Consider the following 17,410-nt stretch of genomic DNA (forward strand, 5'->3'; position numbering starts at 1 on the left):
TTGGCGTTTTTAGTCAAATGGATTTAATATTTTCATAAAATAACTTTGCAAAATTCTCTTTTCCTGACACGCAACTCAAGTTTGCCAAGCAAGTCCAATGTCTGCATTAGGGGATACTTTTGGTGTGTTTAATACCTGGGAACACTGTTTACAAGCTTGGATTTTTTAAGATAAAGACATTTTTGGGCAAACAGTAGGTTTTATCAAGGGGGGTGTGTGAGGAGCCCAAGGGATGTGCTCAGATCCTTTTGTAATTCGGTGTCCAAAGATTTGAATTTCCACTTGATTCTAATCAGATATTCTATGGGAGCTTCATAAGTAAAGTATCACTGTGAGATAAAAACAACTTTGGGTCCTTTTTCTTTGAATTTGTACTGAGGTGAGCCAGGAAAGGCCCAATGTCCTCATCTTTTCCCTTGTTCTGTTCTCTCCCAGCAGCTTTTAGAGCTCTGTGGAGGAGAAGAGCACTGGAGGCACCTGAGCCTGCTTGAGGTGACCCCTGAGCTGATCCCAAAGGCATTGCTGGGAACAGGGGGCACTTGCTCAAGACTAAATTCACCCCAGGCTGGGCTGGTTCCACACCCCTGGTGTTTCTACATCCCCAGCAATACCTGGGGCAGAGGAGTGGTTTTGAGGGTGGAAGGTTATAGCTCCCATGTATTTTTATATGGTGTTTTAAAGGCACAATGGTGAATCTGATTTCACTCTGAGCTCCCTTGTGTGCTTTGTGTACAGAATTGCTGGATCCTCTCCCCATCTGGCTCCTGTGTTAGGCTGGGGTCTCAGCAGCAGAGTAAATCCCACATTCAGAGGAGCTCCCCAGTGCCTTGCAGGAGCACAGCCAATCCTTCCCTCCAGCTGTTCTCTCAAGCAAAGCCTCCAGGGTCTGAGGAGCTGCTCAACAGTGCCTGTGTTTGGTCTGAACTGGGAGGGCAGCGGGGCTTTTGTGTCTTCTCTGCCCTGATTCCCCTCCTGAAGGTACCTGCTGAGGAAAGAGTTGCATTTTCCATCCTGATTTCGGAAATCTGGTCTCTTTGTAGAAAGAACAGGAACTGTGCTACCTCATGGAAGCCTTTATCCATGTTTCTGTATTCCATGCGTTATCTGGTGACACAAACCTCACCTTTTGCTCTGCATTGAGTCACTACAATGACATCAGCTAGTGTTCCCCTCATAATTTATCAATACAACAACCTCTCCATGCACTAATTATCTTGTCCCTTTGGCCAAAGCCTCTAAGATGTTCTAAGTTTGAAGTCACCCAGATTCTCTGGGCTGCCAGTTCCTCAGATGTTGGTGGACACTTACTGGATGTCTTTTGGCTTTTGAAACCAAGCACTTGTGTCAGTGCTGGAGCCTTGTGTTCACAGGTCCCACTTTGAGAGAGAGACCTTCCCCATCACGTTTTGTCAAACTCCCTGTTTAGATCTGTCTTGATGAATGATTAAAAAACTCTTATATTGCCAAATAATTTGCTATGAAGAAAGATCTGTCCAACAAGTTATGTAATTTACCATTATTAATCAGCTTGTGTCTCCACAAGATCAAGGGAATTTTACTTTACACTGGAATTTTTAGCTGATGAGTTGGATTCATGCAGTTTCTTTTCCTCCTTTTTAGAGAGGGATGGAAGGGAGTTAATTCCACCAATGCTTCAAGAGACTAAATATCCCCTGTTTATTAATTAATAATATTCATCTGGATTTTTATCCAAAGAAAAAAGCATTCTGAGCTCTGTCATATCAACTTTTAAATCTTTGGAAGCCTAGCTGCTCTTCCCTTGTTTCTAACACCTACCTAGTTACAGGACATCAGGAATGTGAGCAGATGATGGGAGGAGGCTGCCTTTGTGAAATCTTTTTTTTTTGATGAGTGGGAACAACAAAAACAGGGTTCTGGAAAGCCACTACAAGCCAAAAAACGTCCTCTGACACCGAACATCTCCAGAAGATGAAAATCATCCTCCCATTTCCATTGTCCCTGGCCTGAGCTTTTGATCTGATGCAAGAAATGTGGTATTTGTCTGAAGTTGAGAAAGTTTATGCTGGCAGATGAAGAAGGAGGAGGTGTGTTGAGTAAGCTGGGCCTGAGCTCCAGGCACACAACACCCGTGTCCCCATGGAGAGCCGCGAGCGGAGCGGGATCCACAGCCAGGCTTTGGGAGAGGAGCAGCAGCCAGAGCCTGCCCTGGGGCCTGGTGGGTCTGGGAGCCCCAGGGTGACCCCACAGCCTCTGGAGCTGGCCCTGAGCCTCGCTCACTTACGCTTCTTCCTCATAAAGAGATGTTAGTAAAACAATCACACAGCCTTGCAAGACTAAATCGCAGGTGAAAACCCAGCACATCTCTACCCAAACGTGGCCAACCACCCACAACTTCCAAGATGCTTCCTCACCTATCATAGAAGAACTGATAGGAATCCATGACCACGCCCTAATGGTTGCACTGGCAATCTGCAGCCTAGTCCTCTACCTGTTAACCCACATATTTACAGAAAATCTGCCATCAAGTACAGTTGATGCACAAGAAATGGTCCCCATGATGGTCCCCATGTTCTGAGCGGCTCCTGCAGCCAGCACAGCTCCTGTGTGCTGTTGGCAGCAGAGGTGGCTCCATCTCAGTCCCTTCCAGCCTCCTGACCCAGCTCAGCTGGGTCTGACCTGGGTCTGAGCCAGAGACAAACCCTCTCTTGCCAGAGGCTCCAGTTCAGCATGGCCATTTAGGCTGATTTGAGTTTTTCCTTCCATAAGTGCAAAAAGACAAAAGTTTGAGGGTTTTGCTGAATTGAGGCTGTCTTTAAACTCAGAGTGCACATTGCAAGGTGAGGAGAAAAGGGGTCTTTGTGTCCTGCAAGGATCTGCTGTCCTGGCATCACAGGCAGCAACCATTGCCCTCCTCTCTGCCTTCCCTGGCTGGCTGGTGAGTGACATAATCCACCATTCCCCCCTTCATTTATCTGCTGGCATGAGGATCTTTTCTGCCTCCATTCTTCATGGAGGCAGAACTTTTGTGTTGGAAGTTGTAGCAGCAGCACAGGTGGGCACTGCTTGCCATGAGGATTCCCTGTGAAAACCACACATTCCTCCCTTGATGTTATCCCTCTGTCTACCTCAACCCTATTGACTAGAAAATACCAAGATTTTAGTAACTGAGACTTTAATACACTGCACATTTTGCTAATTTTCTTTCTGGCTGTGAGCCTCTGTGGTATCATTTTCCAGCAGTTTACTCAGAGGGCTCAAAACTTTCTTTTTTTTTGTTTAATGAAAGTGGGAATTCTCCTCAAGTCCCCTGACTACAGCAATGGCAGCCTAAAGAAAAACAGAATGTGACAGAAAGTGGATGAATGGCTCCAGTGCTATTGCAATAATGTGTAAGGAGCCCATTTGTGCTCTGTGCTGTGTGAGCTGTGAGAGGACACTCCTTGTTGAAAGAGTTGTGTGTAGTTTGAGATTTTTGAATGTGACTAAATCCCTCGTGCTTCTCCTTCTTTAGCTTGGCTCTGTGGATCTCACGGATGTGAGAGCTCTCCTCTTTCTGCTTTATTTCTTTTGGGCATTTTTCAGTCCTAATCATAAAAACTAGAATTTCTCAGCAATTTCAAGTCTGGAGACTTCCTGACCTGTATCATTTCATGCCCAGGGAAAATAAACTTGTTCCTATGGTTTGAGCCTTAATGACTGCAGAGTATATATAGTCAATTTATAACAGCGCATGCTGGATTATCCTGTGCATGGCTTTACAGCTTTTACAGCATTTATCAGCAGAGTGCTCATTTCAAACATGTTGTTTTAATGAAAAGGATACCGTTGCCACTGTTTTGTGTTGATTATGTGGTAACACATTTTTATTATCACCCATAAAAATGATTTGGAGCCATTCCACTCCAGATGTGACCTTGGGCAGAGCCACAGGCCCTTGTGCTTTGCTGGGCCCTGACCATGGCTGCAGGGATTGAACATCCCTGTTCCCACAGCTCTGCAGAACACTGGCCAAGACAGCCCCTGGGTGCCCCTTCTTCTCAGCAGGAGCATCCCAACCCTGCCCTGGCTGCAGCCCCTCTGATTTGCCACCTCCAGGGTTTATTCTGCCTCTCTACCCGAGCACATCTTGGCAACATCCAGATGTTTGCTGGGGAAGTGAAAGGATGATATAATAAATAATATAAAGTGAAGCAGAAAAGGTCTTCAGCTCACACTTGAGTCCCATGGCAGTGGAAGTTGAGCACAATTATGGTAAGGCACATGCTTAAGTGTTTGTTGAACTGATAACACGTTTCCTGGAAAGTCTGAGGAATAAATCACTGGGTAGGAGCACAGAGTGCAAGAGGCAGATGGAACTGATTCCTTCCTGCCTGGCATCACTCATACCTGGTGAAGAAAAGCATTGTGACCTTACTCCATTTTATACTCAGAAAGCAGGACTCTGGATCTGTAAATAAAGATCCTTGCAATAAAGGAAGAATTTTGCCTGTTTGCAAGAGTGAGGTTCAGTTTCCTTGCACTTAACCCAGCTCCCAGTTTAATTAGTTTCTGATTCACCCCCATCAGGCCAGTACATTCTGCAGGAAGTTCATCATTCCTGGCGCTGCTGCAGTGCTGGCTCTCACCAGGCCTTGCAATAAAGAAGTGATAAACCTTGTAATAATTGCAAGTTAAAAACAAACAAGTGGAGCCAAGTCACTCTCATTTGTAATTGCAGTGTGACTTCATTATGTGAAAACAACACAGTGTGTAAAGGCTGAAACTTCTAGGGATTTAATGGAAAGTTTGAGTTTCCCTTTTATTTCCCTTATCCCTAAATTAGTATTGCTTAGGTGGTTTTCAAACCACCTAAGGAAAAGATGATGCTGTAACAAACCTCAGTGTTGCATGCCTGGAAAAATGTTCCCATGTTGGAGACCAACTCCCAGTTTCATAGAGGCTACCAGAGGGCAGGGAGCAGAGCCTGAGGGACAGCCTGGACCATATGGGGAACATGGGGTCAGTTTGCCAAGGAGAGAAGGTTGTAAATGGCCCAAACACCTCAGGGATGCCTGCTGGGATGTGGGTTTGTTTGCAGGTGTGTGTTTGCAAGGCCTAGAGAGGTGTGAGTTTTAATAATATCCTATTGCTTCTAAGCAAAGCTCCTTGAGTAAATAGTCTGCTTTTTATTTTTTTTAATTGCTTCAAAGTTCAAGTACTTCAACTCTCTAAAATCTTCATCTTCTCCATCATCTTTAATTCAGTCGATATTTGTGCCTTTACAAGCAGTACTTATCCTCTGTTTGCTACCCTGGGCTTTCAGGTACAGCCCTTCACCTCATCCCATCTGTCAGTAATTCCTGATTTTCTGGCTCTGGTTTGAGCACCAGGGAAATGCTGTGTCCCTGACAGCAGCTTCAGTTCCTGCTCTCATGTTTCTCACCAGGGACACAGTCCCACGTGAGGCCAGGCTCCTCTGGAGGCATTGAGGCTGTCCCCAAGGAGGGTGTGTGTGGGACACACTCACAATTAACACAGCAGCTTCCTAATTGACGCTGATTTCCTAAAACCAATAAAACTCTTATGCCAAAATCCTGTGGCCTATAAGCAGAGTTATTCCCAGCCCTGTCTGGTGAGGAGTTTAGGACCTGCTCAGGAATTTACACTGTGTCTGAAACCATCTAGGTCAGAGATCATGGAATATTCTGAGTTGGAAGTGACCCACAAAGACCACCCAGTCCAACTCTAAAGGGAAGGGCCCATGTGGGGGCTGAACCCATGGCCTGGTTTGAAAAGACAAGTGTCTGCTAAGGAAGGCAGGAGCCTGCCTTGAAATGGAAAATGTAAACTCCCTCCCTCTGAATTGTTATAATTTTGAAATTAAGGGGCTCTCAGACAAAAATATGGGAGTAGGAATAACAGTTCTTTGCTAGAGAAGAAAATAAAAATAGAAAATGCAGTAATACAAAACAAACCACAGCCAGAGTGAGAGCAGTCCCTGCCCCTGTGTGTCAGGGGGTGTCCCAGCCCCATCCCAGGGGGGCTCAGCCCTCCTGCAGTGCCAGCTGTGGCTCTGCTGCAGCAGGGATCCTGCACAAGGGGGGAGTTTTCCTCTGCAGCTCCAGGGCTGCTGCAGATGGGCCTGGGCTCCCTCTGGCCATGCAGGGCAGCAGAAAGCTGCTCCTCTGGCAGTGCAGGGGGCAAAGGCTGCTGTGCTGTGCCAGGCCCAGATTGGATCCAGGCAGGAATGCTTGGCTCCTCCCCTGGGCGGAGCATCTCCCCATGGGATGCTGGGGTTGGATCAGCCCTGCAGGGACACTCAGTGGCCATGGACAGCAGAGATCTGCTGGAGGGAGGGCTGGCTGTGGCAGAGATAAAGAAAACTGCCCAATGAACACAAGATAACTGCCCTGTCAGAATTCAGAACATCCCTCTGGCTGTTCTGGACTGCCAAGATCCCTGCCAGGGGCTCAGAGACTCTGGCACAGAGCCCAAGATGCCCCTGTGGTTTTGATTATGACCCATGGAAAAAGTTACCAACCTTATATGAATATCTGCAAGCCACAAGTTTAAGTAGAATGATAGTGAATTTATCACAGGGTGAAAAACATATTTTTAGAGTTTTTAGAATGGAGATTCAGGGGGCAAGATGGAGGGATCTGGCTGTGTCCTGCCTTCCTCCTTCTTCTTCTTGGCCTCCATCTTCTGCTCTGATGTTGGCACTTTTAGATTGGTTTAGAGTAGAAGCTCACTGTTTAACATAGGTGATAGGTATTGGAAGGTAATTGTAAATATTGTACAGGTAGTTTTTAGTATAAAAAGATAACACCACCCTGGGGCAGGCAGAGTGGCTCTGTCTGTCCTGCTGAGCTGACCTTGGCTGGACAGGAGAAAAAGTTTTATAGATAAGATACGTAAAGAACCTTGAGACCGAGAACTGAAAAGCTCTGACTCCTTCTTCAAGCACCAGGCTGAGGAAAAAGACTTTCTAACATATCTCAAAGTCACTCTAACCAGCTAGAAATCCCTAGAGTGCCCCAGCTCTGACAGATGGCAATAGAATTCACACCCCCATTTCCAACCTAACACAACCCTGGGCTTGTGATCCCCTTGCTGTGGGAGCCAGCTGAGCTGTGTGTGTTGGTTGCCCTGTGCAGATCCTGCTGCTGGAGGCTGCAGAGAGGAGCCCAGCCCTGGAGAACAACCTGCCCATCACGGGCACCACGGCCACGTGGGACCAGGAGCTGCTGCCCGACGCCTTTCCCCTGCTGAACCCCGGCACCGTCCTCAGGAAGAACGTGGCAGCTGTTGGTAAGGCTGGCCTGCTCTCCCCAAATCACCCATCCCACAAACACCCTGCCTTTGGGGAGCTGAAAGGAGTCTGGGTCTGCTCTGTCATTGGGAGCTGCAGAGGAGAGGGGTTGGGAGGTCTCTGCCCTTCCCTGAGCTCAGCCAGAGCAGAGCAGGGATGTGCTTGGAAAAATCCATTCAAGCTGCATTATGCCTGTGGCAGCCACAATTTCTGTTTGCACAAACATCTGCTGGGAGCTGGATTTGGGTCTGTTTGAGTTCTGTTAACCCCAACAGGGCCACTGTGTGTTTCAGTGGGCTTGTTTTAAGTTTTTTGAGGATTTCGAGGCCTGGACACATCAAAACATTCCTGAGAAAACTCCAGAGAGCCATCAGGATCACAGTGGGACAGTTCCTGCTTACCTACAGAGCACCAAATTGTGTTTCCCGGTCTGGGAGCAGTGCTGGGGGGTAGAGGAATGGGCTGCATGGGTCATTCTTGGTTTTATTAGGACAAAAAACTTTCCCATGAATAGCAGCATCAGTTGCAGTCTGCTTTATATTTTCTAAATTTGCCATAAACGCAATGGGCTGTTTTATGATCCCTCTTGTGGCATGAAAAAAAAATACACTTATAAGAAAGTCTCCCTGTGAGCCCACTTGGCCAGACAAGTCCCCACACATTGAATTTTCTTGACCTTGCCATCTTTTTTCAAGATCCCTGCTCTCTCCTTCCAAAGCCCTGTCTGTCTGTTGCTTTGCTTACTCCCAGAGCAGTCCTTTATTCTTTAGGGCCTGGTTTGCTTTTTTCTTCTTCTTTTTTTATTTTTTTTTCATTTTTTTGGCCCAGGCAGTTTATTATGGCAGCAGACTTGGAGCAACCAAGACAGTCCAGATGTCATCCCTGTTTATGATTTGTCATGATGCCACAACATGGAGGGAGGTTCACTAACAATATGTTCTGCAAAATATTCTCAGAACCACAGCCACAGCTGCCAGGAGCTGAATGAGAGCAGCTTCCCCAGTGTCCATCAGATGCTCATTCTGCCTTTCCCATGTCATTTATTTTTGCTGTGGCAGTGGCTCTGCACTTGCTGCGCCAGCTCAGGAAAATGCTCTGGGCCTTCCATGCCAGGTCCTGTCCTCATGGAGGCTCCTCACACGTGGTCCTGTTGTTTTGCAGAGATAACCAAAAACTCCACAACTTTGTGAAAGTTGTAAAGCTGGTATGTTTATTACTAGTGCTGGACCATGTGGAGATTGCTCTCCTTAAAAGACATGTGTATTTCTGGGAACTTCAGGGTTCTATCTGTCTCTCAAATACATATGCATGAGCCTAGGCCTTGCAGTCAGGCTACATAGCTGTGTTTTCTGAGCACAGACTCAAAGATGTACATTTCACCTAAATCAAAATGGATTTCTACTCTGGAGAATCTCTCCTCTGTCTCACTGTGCTGCTGGGCACAGAGCAGTGGCTGCCTCTCCCCCAGGCTTCAGAGCAGCTCCCCTGCAGCACTTTGACCAGCCCATGGTGCAGGGCCAGCACCTTCCCAGCCCTGCAGCAAGGCCAGGTGGACACTGGTGTCACCTCCTAAGGCAGGTGGTGATGTCTGAGCTGTGGGTGAGCCCGTGGTGTCAGCCAGCTTCCAGGCTCTGTGTGTGTGCTGCCAGGTGTTGTCCTTGCTCACTGTTACCCTCTGTTTTTCTGGCCTTGATTTATTTAACCTGGTGTGGAATAATAACTGTGGTGTAGGAAAGGAATCAGGAATGCACTGGAGCGTTTGGAGCCAGGCCAGGGTCTTTCAGCAGTGAGAAATAATCACTTCAGTGGCTCATTGACACTGCTGGAGCCCCTACCCAGCCTCTGTGGGCTTCAAATTCCTGTTTTGCTCAAGAGCTGTGGGGATATTTCATGGATCTGGGTCCATATTTAGCCTCCTTCCCTCCCCACACCAGTCTGTGTCCATGAGTCAAAGCCAGCCAAAAAAACTCAGAGTGGATTTTGGTGGAGTGAAGGGAACTCCACACAATTTAGGATGGAGGGGAGCTGCTCATTTTGCATGATTTCACCACCATGCCCTGACTTGCTGCTCCAAGCTGCCCCCAGGTTCCCTTACAGGGATCTCAGGAGACCTGTCATCATGTGGGATATTGGAGAAGGTGGAAGTCAAACCAAAATCCTGAGTGTCCTGGGTGATTCTGTGGAAAGCAAACCCTCTGTCCCTGCCACCCCTTCCCCTGAGCCTTTTGGGAACCATTCCCTACTTTGCCCTGCTTCTGGGTGCTCTGCCAAAATAAATCCCAGCCCTGCCCTGCATGTCACACAGCTGGAGGGACCAAGGGCAGGGTGCTGGGCTGACGCCAAGGTGGGTGACAGGGACAGGGTGCTGTGAGCTCTGGGAGGGTCTCTGGAGGACCCTGTAGCTCTGGGCTGGCTGATGCCTCTCCAGGCTGAGGTCCAGGAGAACTTGCTACTGTTTGTGAGGGTGGTTATTGCTCCTGTGAGTGACAGGGCTGAGAACAGACAATCATTTAAAAGCAATCAGTGCTGTTGAGACAGCTGCAGCACTGGCCTTTCTGATCAGCTTGTTAATCAACAGAATACATTTTTCTGAGTATTAAGAAAATATATATACTCTGGCTGAGCCAGTTGGCAACAGGAGACCTAATTTTTCATATCTCTCTATTTTTCTCCTATTCTTTTTTTTTTTATTGTTGTTTTACCCTGTCCTTTTTGAACAGAGCCTAAAGGACCCAGAGGTGCAGAGGAGCAGCTGATACCACAGGGTAAGTTCATAGTTTCTGCTATTTCTCTTTCAAAGCACAGACTGTTGTTGTGCCCAGTCCTGTACTTATATCCCAAAAAGCAGAAGGATCCTGTGGCCAGGAGCTCTTTGGAGCCTCACAGATGGAGAGGCTGAGTTTGTTCTTTGGGTTTTGTGGTTTTATCTGATCATATCAGGCTGCTTTGGTTGGAGAGGCCAAACACCAGTTTTGTCACCTCTGAGACATTAATTCCCCAGCACACAAGGGATGGAGAGGCAGATCATGGGAGCACATGTGGCCAGAGCCAGCAGGGCATGTCCTGAGTGATGGGAGAAAACTCCTCTCTAGCTGGTGTGACCTGCTGGAGCCTCCAGGAGCCTCTGGGGATGTCAGGACATCACTTTCCTGTGCTCCATACAAACAGAGCAGCTCCTGTGGAAGGAAAACCCTGGGGAGGAGGGCAGCAGATGGTGTGTTGCAGGTTAATGACAGAGCCAGGGAAAATCCAGGTCTCTGCACATCTGATTTGGTTCCCAGCAGTAGATTACTCACCCTCTGCCTTTTAAATAATATTTTTCCTGTGTTCTTTTACTTCATATTTTTGGAGGATAAACACCAGGGGTTTCAGCTCTCTGGAAGCAATGGCACTGCAGAGAGCTGATTTGGCCTCCCTCCTTTTCCCTGCATCCTTCCCTCTTTCTTCCCCCTGTTGCACTTGTCTCTTTAGAGCTGGTAACACCATTTGTCACCAGTGTGAGCCCTTGCCTGCCTCATTACCCAGTGCTGCCTCTCCAGTCTTTCCTTCAGCTCTTCCCCCTCCAGGGAAGGAAGTGCCAGCTTCTCTAAAGCTCTGCTGCAGCACTGGCATTGAGGATGCTGCAGGAAATGATTGCTTTGGGCTCCAGGACTTCATGGATTGAGTTATAAGGTTGGACTGAAGGATTGAGGGTGATGTCCACAAGTGAGGGAATGTTCTGGCTCACACTCAGCAGCACAGCAAAACAGTTTCTGCTCTTCTTCCCTCTGTGCTGCAAGTTGCTGCAATGAAGTTTGAGGTGTGTTGGGGTTTTTAGGGGTAGAAGCTGTTTCCAGTGCTGTGAAAAATGCACTTGATTTTCTAAAAGAGCTCCTGATCACCTGCCTGGGCTTCCCAGAACAGCATCCCCTGCCAGGGGAGATCCATCCTTCTATCCACAGAAAAGGCTGCATGTGGATGTGGATAAGCAAATTGAAACCTGGCCTTAATTCCTTATTCAATACTTAGATTAAATCAGATCTTTATTGATGACTGAATGCAACAAAAGTACAGGCTCACACTCCCACTGAAAGCCATTGAAAAATCATTTCCTCACTCTGCCCAGTTTCATCGTGGATTAAAGGAGGAGAGATTTCATTTTTGTAAGAAAAACCAGTTTGGACATCTCTGCAAAATAAAAAAAAAGAAGAGAGGAAAAGGAATCTTTTCAGGAGGGTCTAATATTGGGGGATTATTGCTTTGTTTTGAGAAATGAGGAGTCTGGGGTGATGAGGTTTTGTACTCCAGGTGAGCTATCCCACATCTAGAGTGGGAATTGTACCCAAATGTGGGAGCTGCAAGTCCTGTGAGCCTCGATGTGGTTGTGCAGCCCTGTTCCCTGGTACCAGCTGGGGAGGTGCTGTCCAGCTTCCTTCCTTTCCTCCTTCTCTCCCTCCATTCCCATCCGTGCTCTCCACCCCCAGGTGCAGCATATTCTGCTGGCTCTGATTTTGGGGGGTCCAGTACCTCTCCTGATACCTGGGAAGGAGAAATATTCTCCTTAAGAGTTGATCAAACCTTCAATTGCTCTGCTCTGTTGTGGTCATATGTACCACATGGACTGAAATCTGAAATCTGAGGGTGCTGAACTTTGGACTCATCCTGATCTCCCCCTGGCTTTGGGGCTTGCATCTGTTCTGCCACTGCTTTCAAATCCTCTGAGCCCTTTGGTAGCCCAGAAACCAGGGGCCTCTGACAGTAATGCCTTTATTGTAACCATTAACCACTTAATCTGAGCAGACAGAGGCACTTGCCCACACCTCCAGGGCATCAAAGCTTCAGTGCTGTTTGCACAGTGTTTAAATGTCTCTCCATGTCAGCCCAAGATCAGCAGTGCTCTTCTGAACAACACCATAAAATTGCCAAGTGTTGTCGTTGTTTTGGTAGAAATGCTGTTTTGGGGAAAACAGCATTAAGGTTTTATTTAGTGTCACCAGAAGTGATGACTTTGGGATCACCAACGCTGCCTCTGCACCTCTCCTGGGCTTACTGAGGTCTGAGTGCCAAGAAATGTCCCATGGGCTGCAATCACTGCTCCTGGTGTTGCCCTGGACCCCTGCTCAGTGATGTTCATTACTGACAGACAGTTCCTGCACAAGGGGGAGCATTAATGTCACTTTGGGATTAAAAACCTGTGCACAGCACAGAGCCCTGAGAGATGAATGGGCACAGGAGAAACCAGGGAAACATCATGGGTACAGAACCTCTGGGGGTGTGAAAGAGCAAGTGGGAGATGGGGTTTGATTGTCTTTGGCAAATCTATTCTGTGTATTTTGGTACTTTGGGATGGCCCAGGAGTTTGGATGAGCCCAGCAAAGGACACCCAGACCCTGCCAAAGCCATTCAGGCCTTGGGAAGGGCACAGTGTGGGCTCAGTGTGGCTCTGCCCAGCACATCCCAGCTGGGGGTGCACATCCTGCTGATTTTGGGGAGGGTCTTGTGCATGGGGATGTAGGAAGAAGAGGAGAAGTAAATTCCAGTCTGGCTTACCTGCCAGAGAGCTCCTGCCAGCAGTGCCCCCCTGTCTGTGCACTGCTGCATTTCTCCCTTTTGCATCACTGAGTCCCTCCCCTCTGGTTCTGAGGTTGCTGAAGCCTTTCTGGCTCAGCAGTGTCCTAACTTCAGCTAATCTCCTTTCTAACATTTCAGGGATTCCAGGCCAGGTTGGTCCCCCAGGCCCAGTTGGCCCCACGGGGCTCCCAGGACCTCCAGGGCCCAAAGGAGAGAAGGGACAGCCCGGGGAGAGGGGCCCTGCAGGGCCACCAGGTGAGTCCTGTCACAGGAGAGGCTTCACTCCACACAAACTGGCTGTGACAGCAGCTCACACAAGGCCAGACTCACAAGACTGAGCATCTTCAGTTGGTATCAAATCCATCCCAGTGGGAATTCCCTGGGAGCTGGATCAGCCAGGAGCTCCCAGGGCAGGCAACCACCTGCAGGAGCAATGGCTGACCCTGGGATTTCCTGTGCAGCAGGAGACAGCCTGTCCCAGAAAGCTGCAGAGCAGGATCATGTTTCCCCATCCTGCTCAGGAGCCTGTGACCTGTCAGCCTTTGGAGCAGAGCATTCCCTGTTTAACCCTCTCACTGGGTGCCTGCTTTAACTCCCTTTTTTCTCCACCATTTGTGTCAAGCTGTCAGATGCCAGGATGTCAAACTAATGCTGCTTTTGTGTGTTAAGGGAAAAGGTTAGGAGGCCATTCTTTCAGAGAGCACTCCATTCCTGAGCTAGGAGTCTTTCTTCATTCCCCAAACGTTCCTGAATGTTTTGATGAAGGTGAAACTGCACAAAAGGTGCCAGACCTCAGGCTCTGCTCTCTGTGGCTGAAAGGCTGTGCCTTGTGAGCCTGAGCTTGGGTAACATTTAAAACTGTGAGAGTGCCTTAAATGTGAACATTTTTTGGCACTTTCTGGCAAGCTGTCAGTGGCCAAGGTCTGGCCAAGGATGTGTCTGGGTCTTTTTGGTTTCTCAGCTTGCAAGGAGAGCCTTGCAGCCCCACAGGAGATGTGATCTGTCTGCTGCTGGACTGACTCTGCTTCCTGGCAGGGAGGTGACACAGGTGTACTTGGAGGGAAGGAGGATTTGATTTCACATTTTGCTGCCTGTAGTTTCTCACTCAGCCTCAGGGAGAGGGGAGGTTTCTCTCTTTCAGCAATTGGGCTGCTCAAAAGCAGCACCTGTGAGCCAAGTCAAGCTCTCTCCTTTGCAGAGGAAGATGCTAAACAAACAAAAAACAAAAAAAAAACCCAAACCCAACCCCCCCAAAAAACAACAACATCAACAAACAAAAAAACCCCAAAAAACAAAACAAAACAAAACAAAAAAAAAAAAAAACCCAAACAAACAAACAAAAAAACCAAACCCCAAAAAAGGGAAAATTGGGAAGCTGTTTCTATTTTCCCTACACTTCTATGCAGTTCAGGACAGAAATCCTTTGTATTCTTGCTGCCTTTGCACATGATAGCACCATTAGCACATCCCCAAAAGTATTAACACTCCTCTCCTGCCTCTGCACAGGGATGCTGGGACCTCAGGGACCAAGAGGACTTCCAGGAGAAACTGGGATCCCAGGTCCCCCAGGTCCTCCAGGGCCACCAGCCACGCCAAGCCTCCCTCTCACCTTCCAGCAAGGGGTTCTCTACTCACTGCAGCCCACAGCTGACAAAGAAAGTAAGTTCCTCCTCATTTCCTATGTTCTCCTGTGGCATCAGCAGAGTGGGCAGGCACAGAGCAGCTCAGCTCTGCTCCCACCTCCTTGCCAAGCCCTGGGAGCAGCTGGGCACTCCCTGCATTGTGTGGGTCTCTTGGAAGCTCCTGGTCAAGGTGGAACATCTTGGAAACCACAGGGAGTTCACCTCTCCAAAATGAAGAACCAAGCCCCTGCTCTCCTAAACTGTCAGGGAGAGCAGGGTTTGGAGGATTTTGTTCTCTGTGCATGTTTTTTTTTAGGTTCATCCCAGCTTTGGGGAGGCAGTTTGGTGTTCTCTAAGCTTCCATCAGGAGTGGGAGGAGGGTCTCTGGTGAAATGACAGAGCTCAGGTAGGGGCAGATGAGGTGCTGGTGCACCCCAGCTGTGGGGTTGGAGCCCTCTTGGTGCCACTGCTGTGGTGTTGGAGTGTCAGGGGTGCTCAGGAATCAGCAAGGACTAGAGATCTGCAGCTCTGGAATTCCAACAGACATTTAACATTTAACATCTGTTGAATGTCTCTCCTTCCCTGCCCCTGCAGATGCTTCTTCCACCTGTGTTTCTGGTGCATCTACATTATCCCACATGCACACAAAACACAGAATTATGGACTGGAGAGTCCACACTGCCACCCTGATTCATCCCTTCCCTGTAACAGGAGGGCCAGGGTTTCTTTGTGCTTATACTGATTTAAAGCATAGATTTATTTGATTTGTGCTGTGAAAGCTTTCTAGGGAAGGCACATCCTGCACTTGGGTTGGAATGCTCTCAGATTTGGGCTTGATTCTGCTGGTGCAGCCCTGTGGAGGTGGCAGCAATGATGAGGGAGCAGAGCTGAGCTGTGTCTGCCCTGGCTCTGCTGCTCCTGCCCAGCTTCAAAGCTCAGCTGTCTCAGTTACAGCCAAGGATTACTGAGTCTCCCCATGTCTGACAGTTATCTCAAGCTCTCCCTTTCCTTCCACCCACTCTGCTCTCCAGACTCCTTTTCCCAAAAGTGAACAGATGTATTTTTAATTTAGGGAGAATTTTAACAGCTCGATTTTGTATTCAGTTATTAGGGTGTATGGGCAGGATGAGTAACTGAGGTTTAATACTGAGATTTTCACAAAATACACATCAACATTCTGCATTCTTCAGCCTGAGAACAAGGGAGTTTTGCATTACAGCTGTCTCACTCCTCTCAGGGTCACACATTCTGCCTTTTATTCCAAGTGATTCCTGAGGATGGTTTGGGTGCTGCTGCTGCCCCCTCCCTCCAACCTCCCTTTGAATTAAACTCTTCCTTGTGATCAGTGGACAAATTAAAAAGTGAATAAAGGCTTTGCATGGCCTTCCCAGCTGATGTGTGAGGAGAGTGAACTCAGTGTTGTTCCCAAATAGGAGAGGATAAATGATGGATAATTATTTCTATCGTCTCTGCAGCACAGGGACTTGAGAGCAGTGAGGAGATGGTGACTGCTCCATTTCCATCCCTGGGCATTCCTCCCTCCATGCCTGGGCATTCCTTGGTTTGCAGAAGGAGCAGCCCAAAACTTTATGACACTTTTTCTTAATACAAATCCAGCTGCAAGTGTAAGTTATCTATGTCACCATGACAATGTTCTGGCAGTATCAAGTTTATTTTCTTACCATTTTTCCTCTCTTTTGGCTGGTGGAAAGCCACCAGTAAAACTTAGCCTTGTAAATTCTGTTTAGCTTTTGTAAAATGTATTTACTTGTTTTGAAAGGAGCACATCTGAAAACTATAAACACAAAATTCCAGCTGCTGACAGCAGAGGGAGGCATATTCCTGCTAATGGGAATGAGATGTGAGAGCTGTATCAGGTTATTGTTATTATAAAGAGTTTGGTTCTGCCTGAACATGGTTAATGCCTGTGCCTTTATTAATTGCAGCAAGTTCCTGTTGGCAATATTTATCTGCAGGCAGAAGCCAGAAATAGAGAGACAAATATTTTCTCAGTTTCCCTGTGCTGTGGTAAAAGAATTGGTCCCATTTTTTTCCCTCCAGATCAGGTACCAGAAAAAAAATTAAGACAGGATTACTTCATTTCCATCCTATCTCAACAAATCAAGGCCATAATGGGGGAATTTATCCCTTAGTCAGAAGCCTCAGCCAGAGACTGAGCTGCTGCTCCCCACTGCTGGGGCTGCTGCTACTGGGATCCCTCAGTTAAAAATGAGTGATCAGGTACGTGGGCTAGAGCCAGCTCATTCCTATTCCTTGTGCTAACATGGGTGATTTCTAGGGAATAGTTAGGGAAAATAATGCAACTCTCACTCTTGAGGGCTGTTTCCTTCCAGCTCGAAGATCTCATGGACACATGAAGTAAAATTAACCTGTTTTCATAGAATCATCACTGTTGGAAAGATCAAGGCCAGATCAAGATCAAGCCCAGCCATCAAGCCATGTCCTCAAGGGCCACAGCCCCACATTTTTAACACTTCCAGGGATGGTGACTCCACCACTCCCTGAGGGAGAGCAAGGGGAAACTGAGGCAGAGCATGCTGGTGTGCCCAGCATGTCAGAGGTGATAAGGGAGAGGGATCAGTGCAGCACCATCCCAGCTGCCAGCAGGGCCCTGCCTGAGGAAGGAGAACAGAGCAGAGGAAGGGAAGGGGAAGGAGAGGAGGAAAGGAATTGAGAAAACTGATTTCTCTCCAAGTGTGCCCTGAGCTGCCTTTGCTGCTCTGGCTGGGCAGCTTTCCCTGTGTCATTCAGGGCATTTCTGTGCTGGTTCAGAGTGTCTCTGTTCCATTCCAGAGAACACAGGTGCTCCTACCTGGCCAGGCCACACTGGTTTCTCTTGTCCCCTTGGCTTGGAAAGCTCCTGGAGCAAATTCAGTATCAAGGATTCTCAAATGAAGCATTGTCTGCTGCTTTGGGGTGCCCAGGAGCTCTGAACCAGAATCCA

General features: G+C 48.0%; 1 protein-coding gene across 6 annotated transcripts in view; it reads left to right on the forward strand.

The window, feature by feature from the left end:
* The window catches only part of COL26A1 (collagen type XXVI alpha 1 chain), a 169,602-nt gene that overhangs the window by 130,338 nt on the left and 21,854 nt on the right, over positions 1 to 17,410 (forward strand). For all 6 annotated transcript variants that reach the window (XM_063173885.1, XM_063173887.1, XM_063173889.1 and 3 more), the window contains 4 exons: positions 7,119 to 7,272; positions 9,994 to 10,038; positions 12,962 to 13,078; positions 14,330 to 14,482. In XM_063173885.1, the coding sequence (XP_063029955.1) occupies positions 7,119 to 7,272; positions 9,994 to 10,038; positions 12,962 to 13,078; positions 14,330 to 14,482 (469 nt within the window). The remainder of the gene's footprint in view (positions 1 to 7,118; positions 7,273 to 9,993; positions 10,039 to 12,961; positions 13,079 to 14,329; positions 14,483 to 17,410) is intronic.

The sequence above is a fragment of the Melospiza melodia genome, chromosome 21 (genome assembly GCF_035770615.1).
Source record: "Melospiza melodia melodia isolate bMelMel2 chromosome 21, bMelMel2.pri, whole genome shotgun sequence".
Classification (NCBI taxonomy): Eukaryota; Metazoa; Chordata; class Aves; order Passeriformes; family Passerellidae; genus Melospiza; species Melospiza melodia.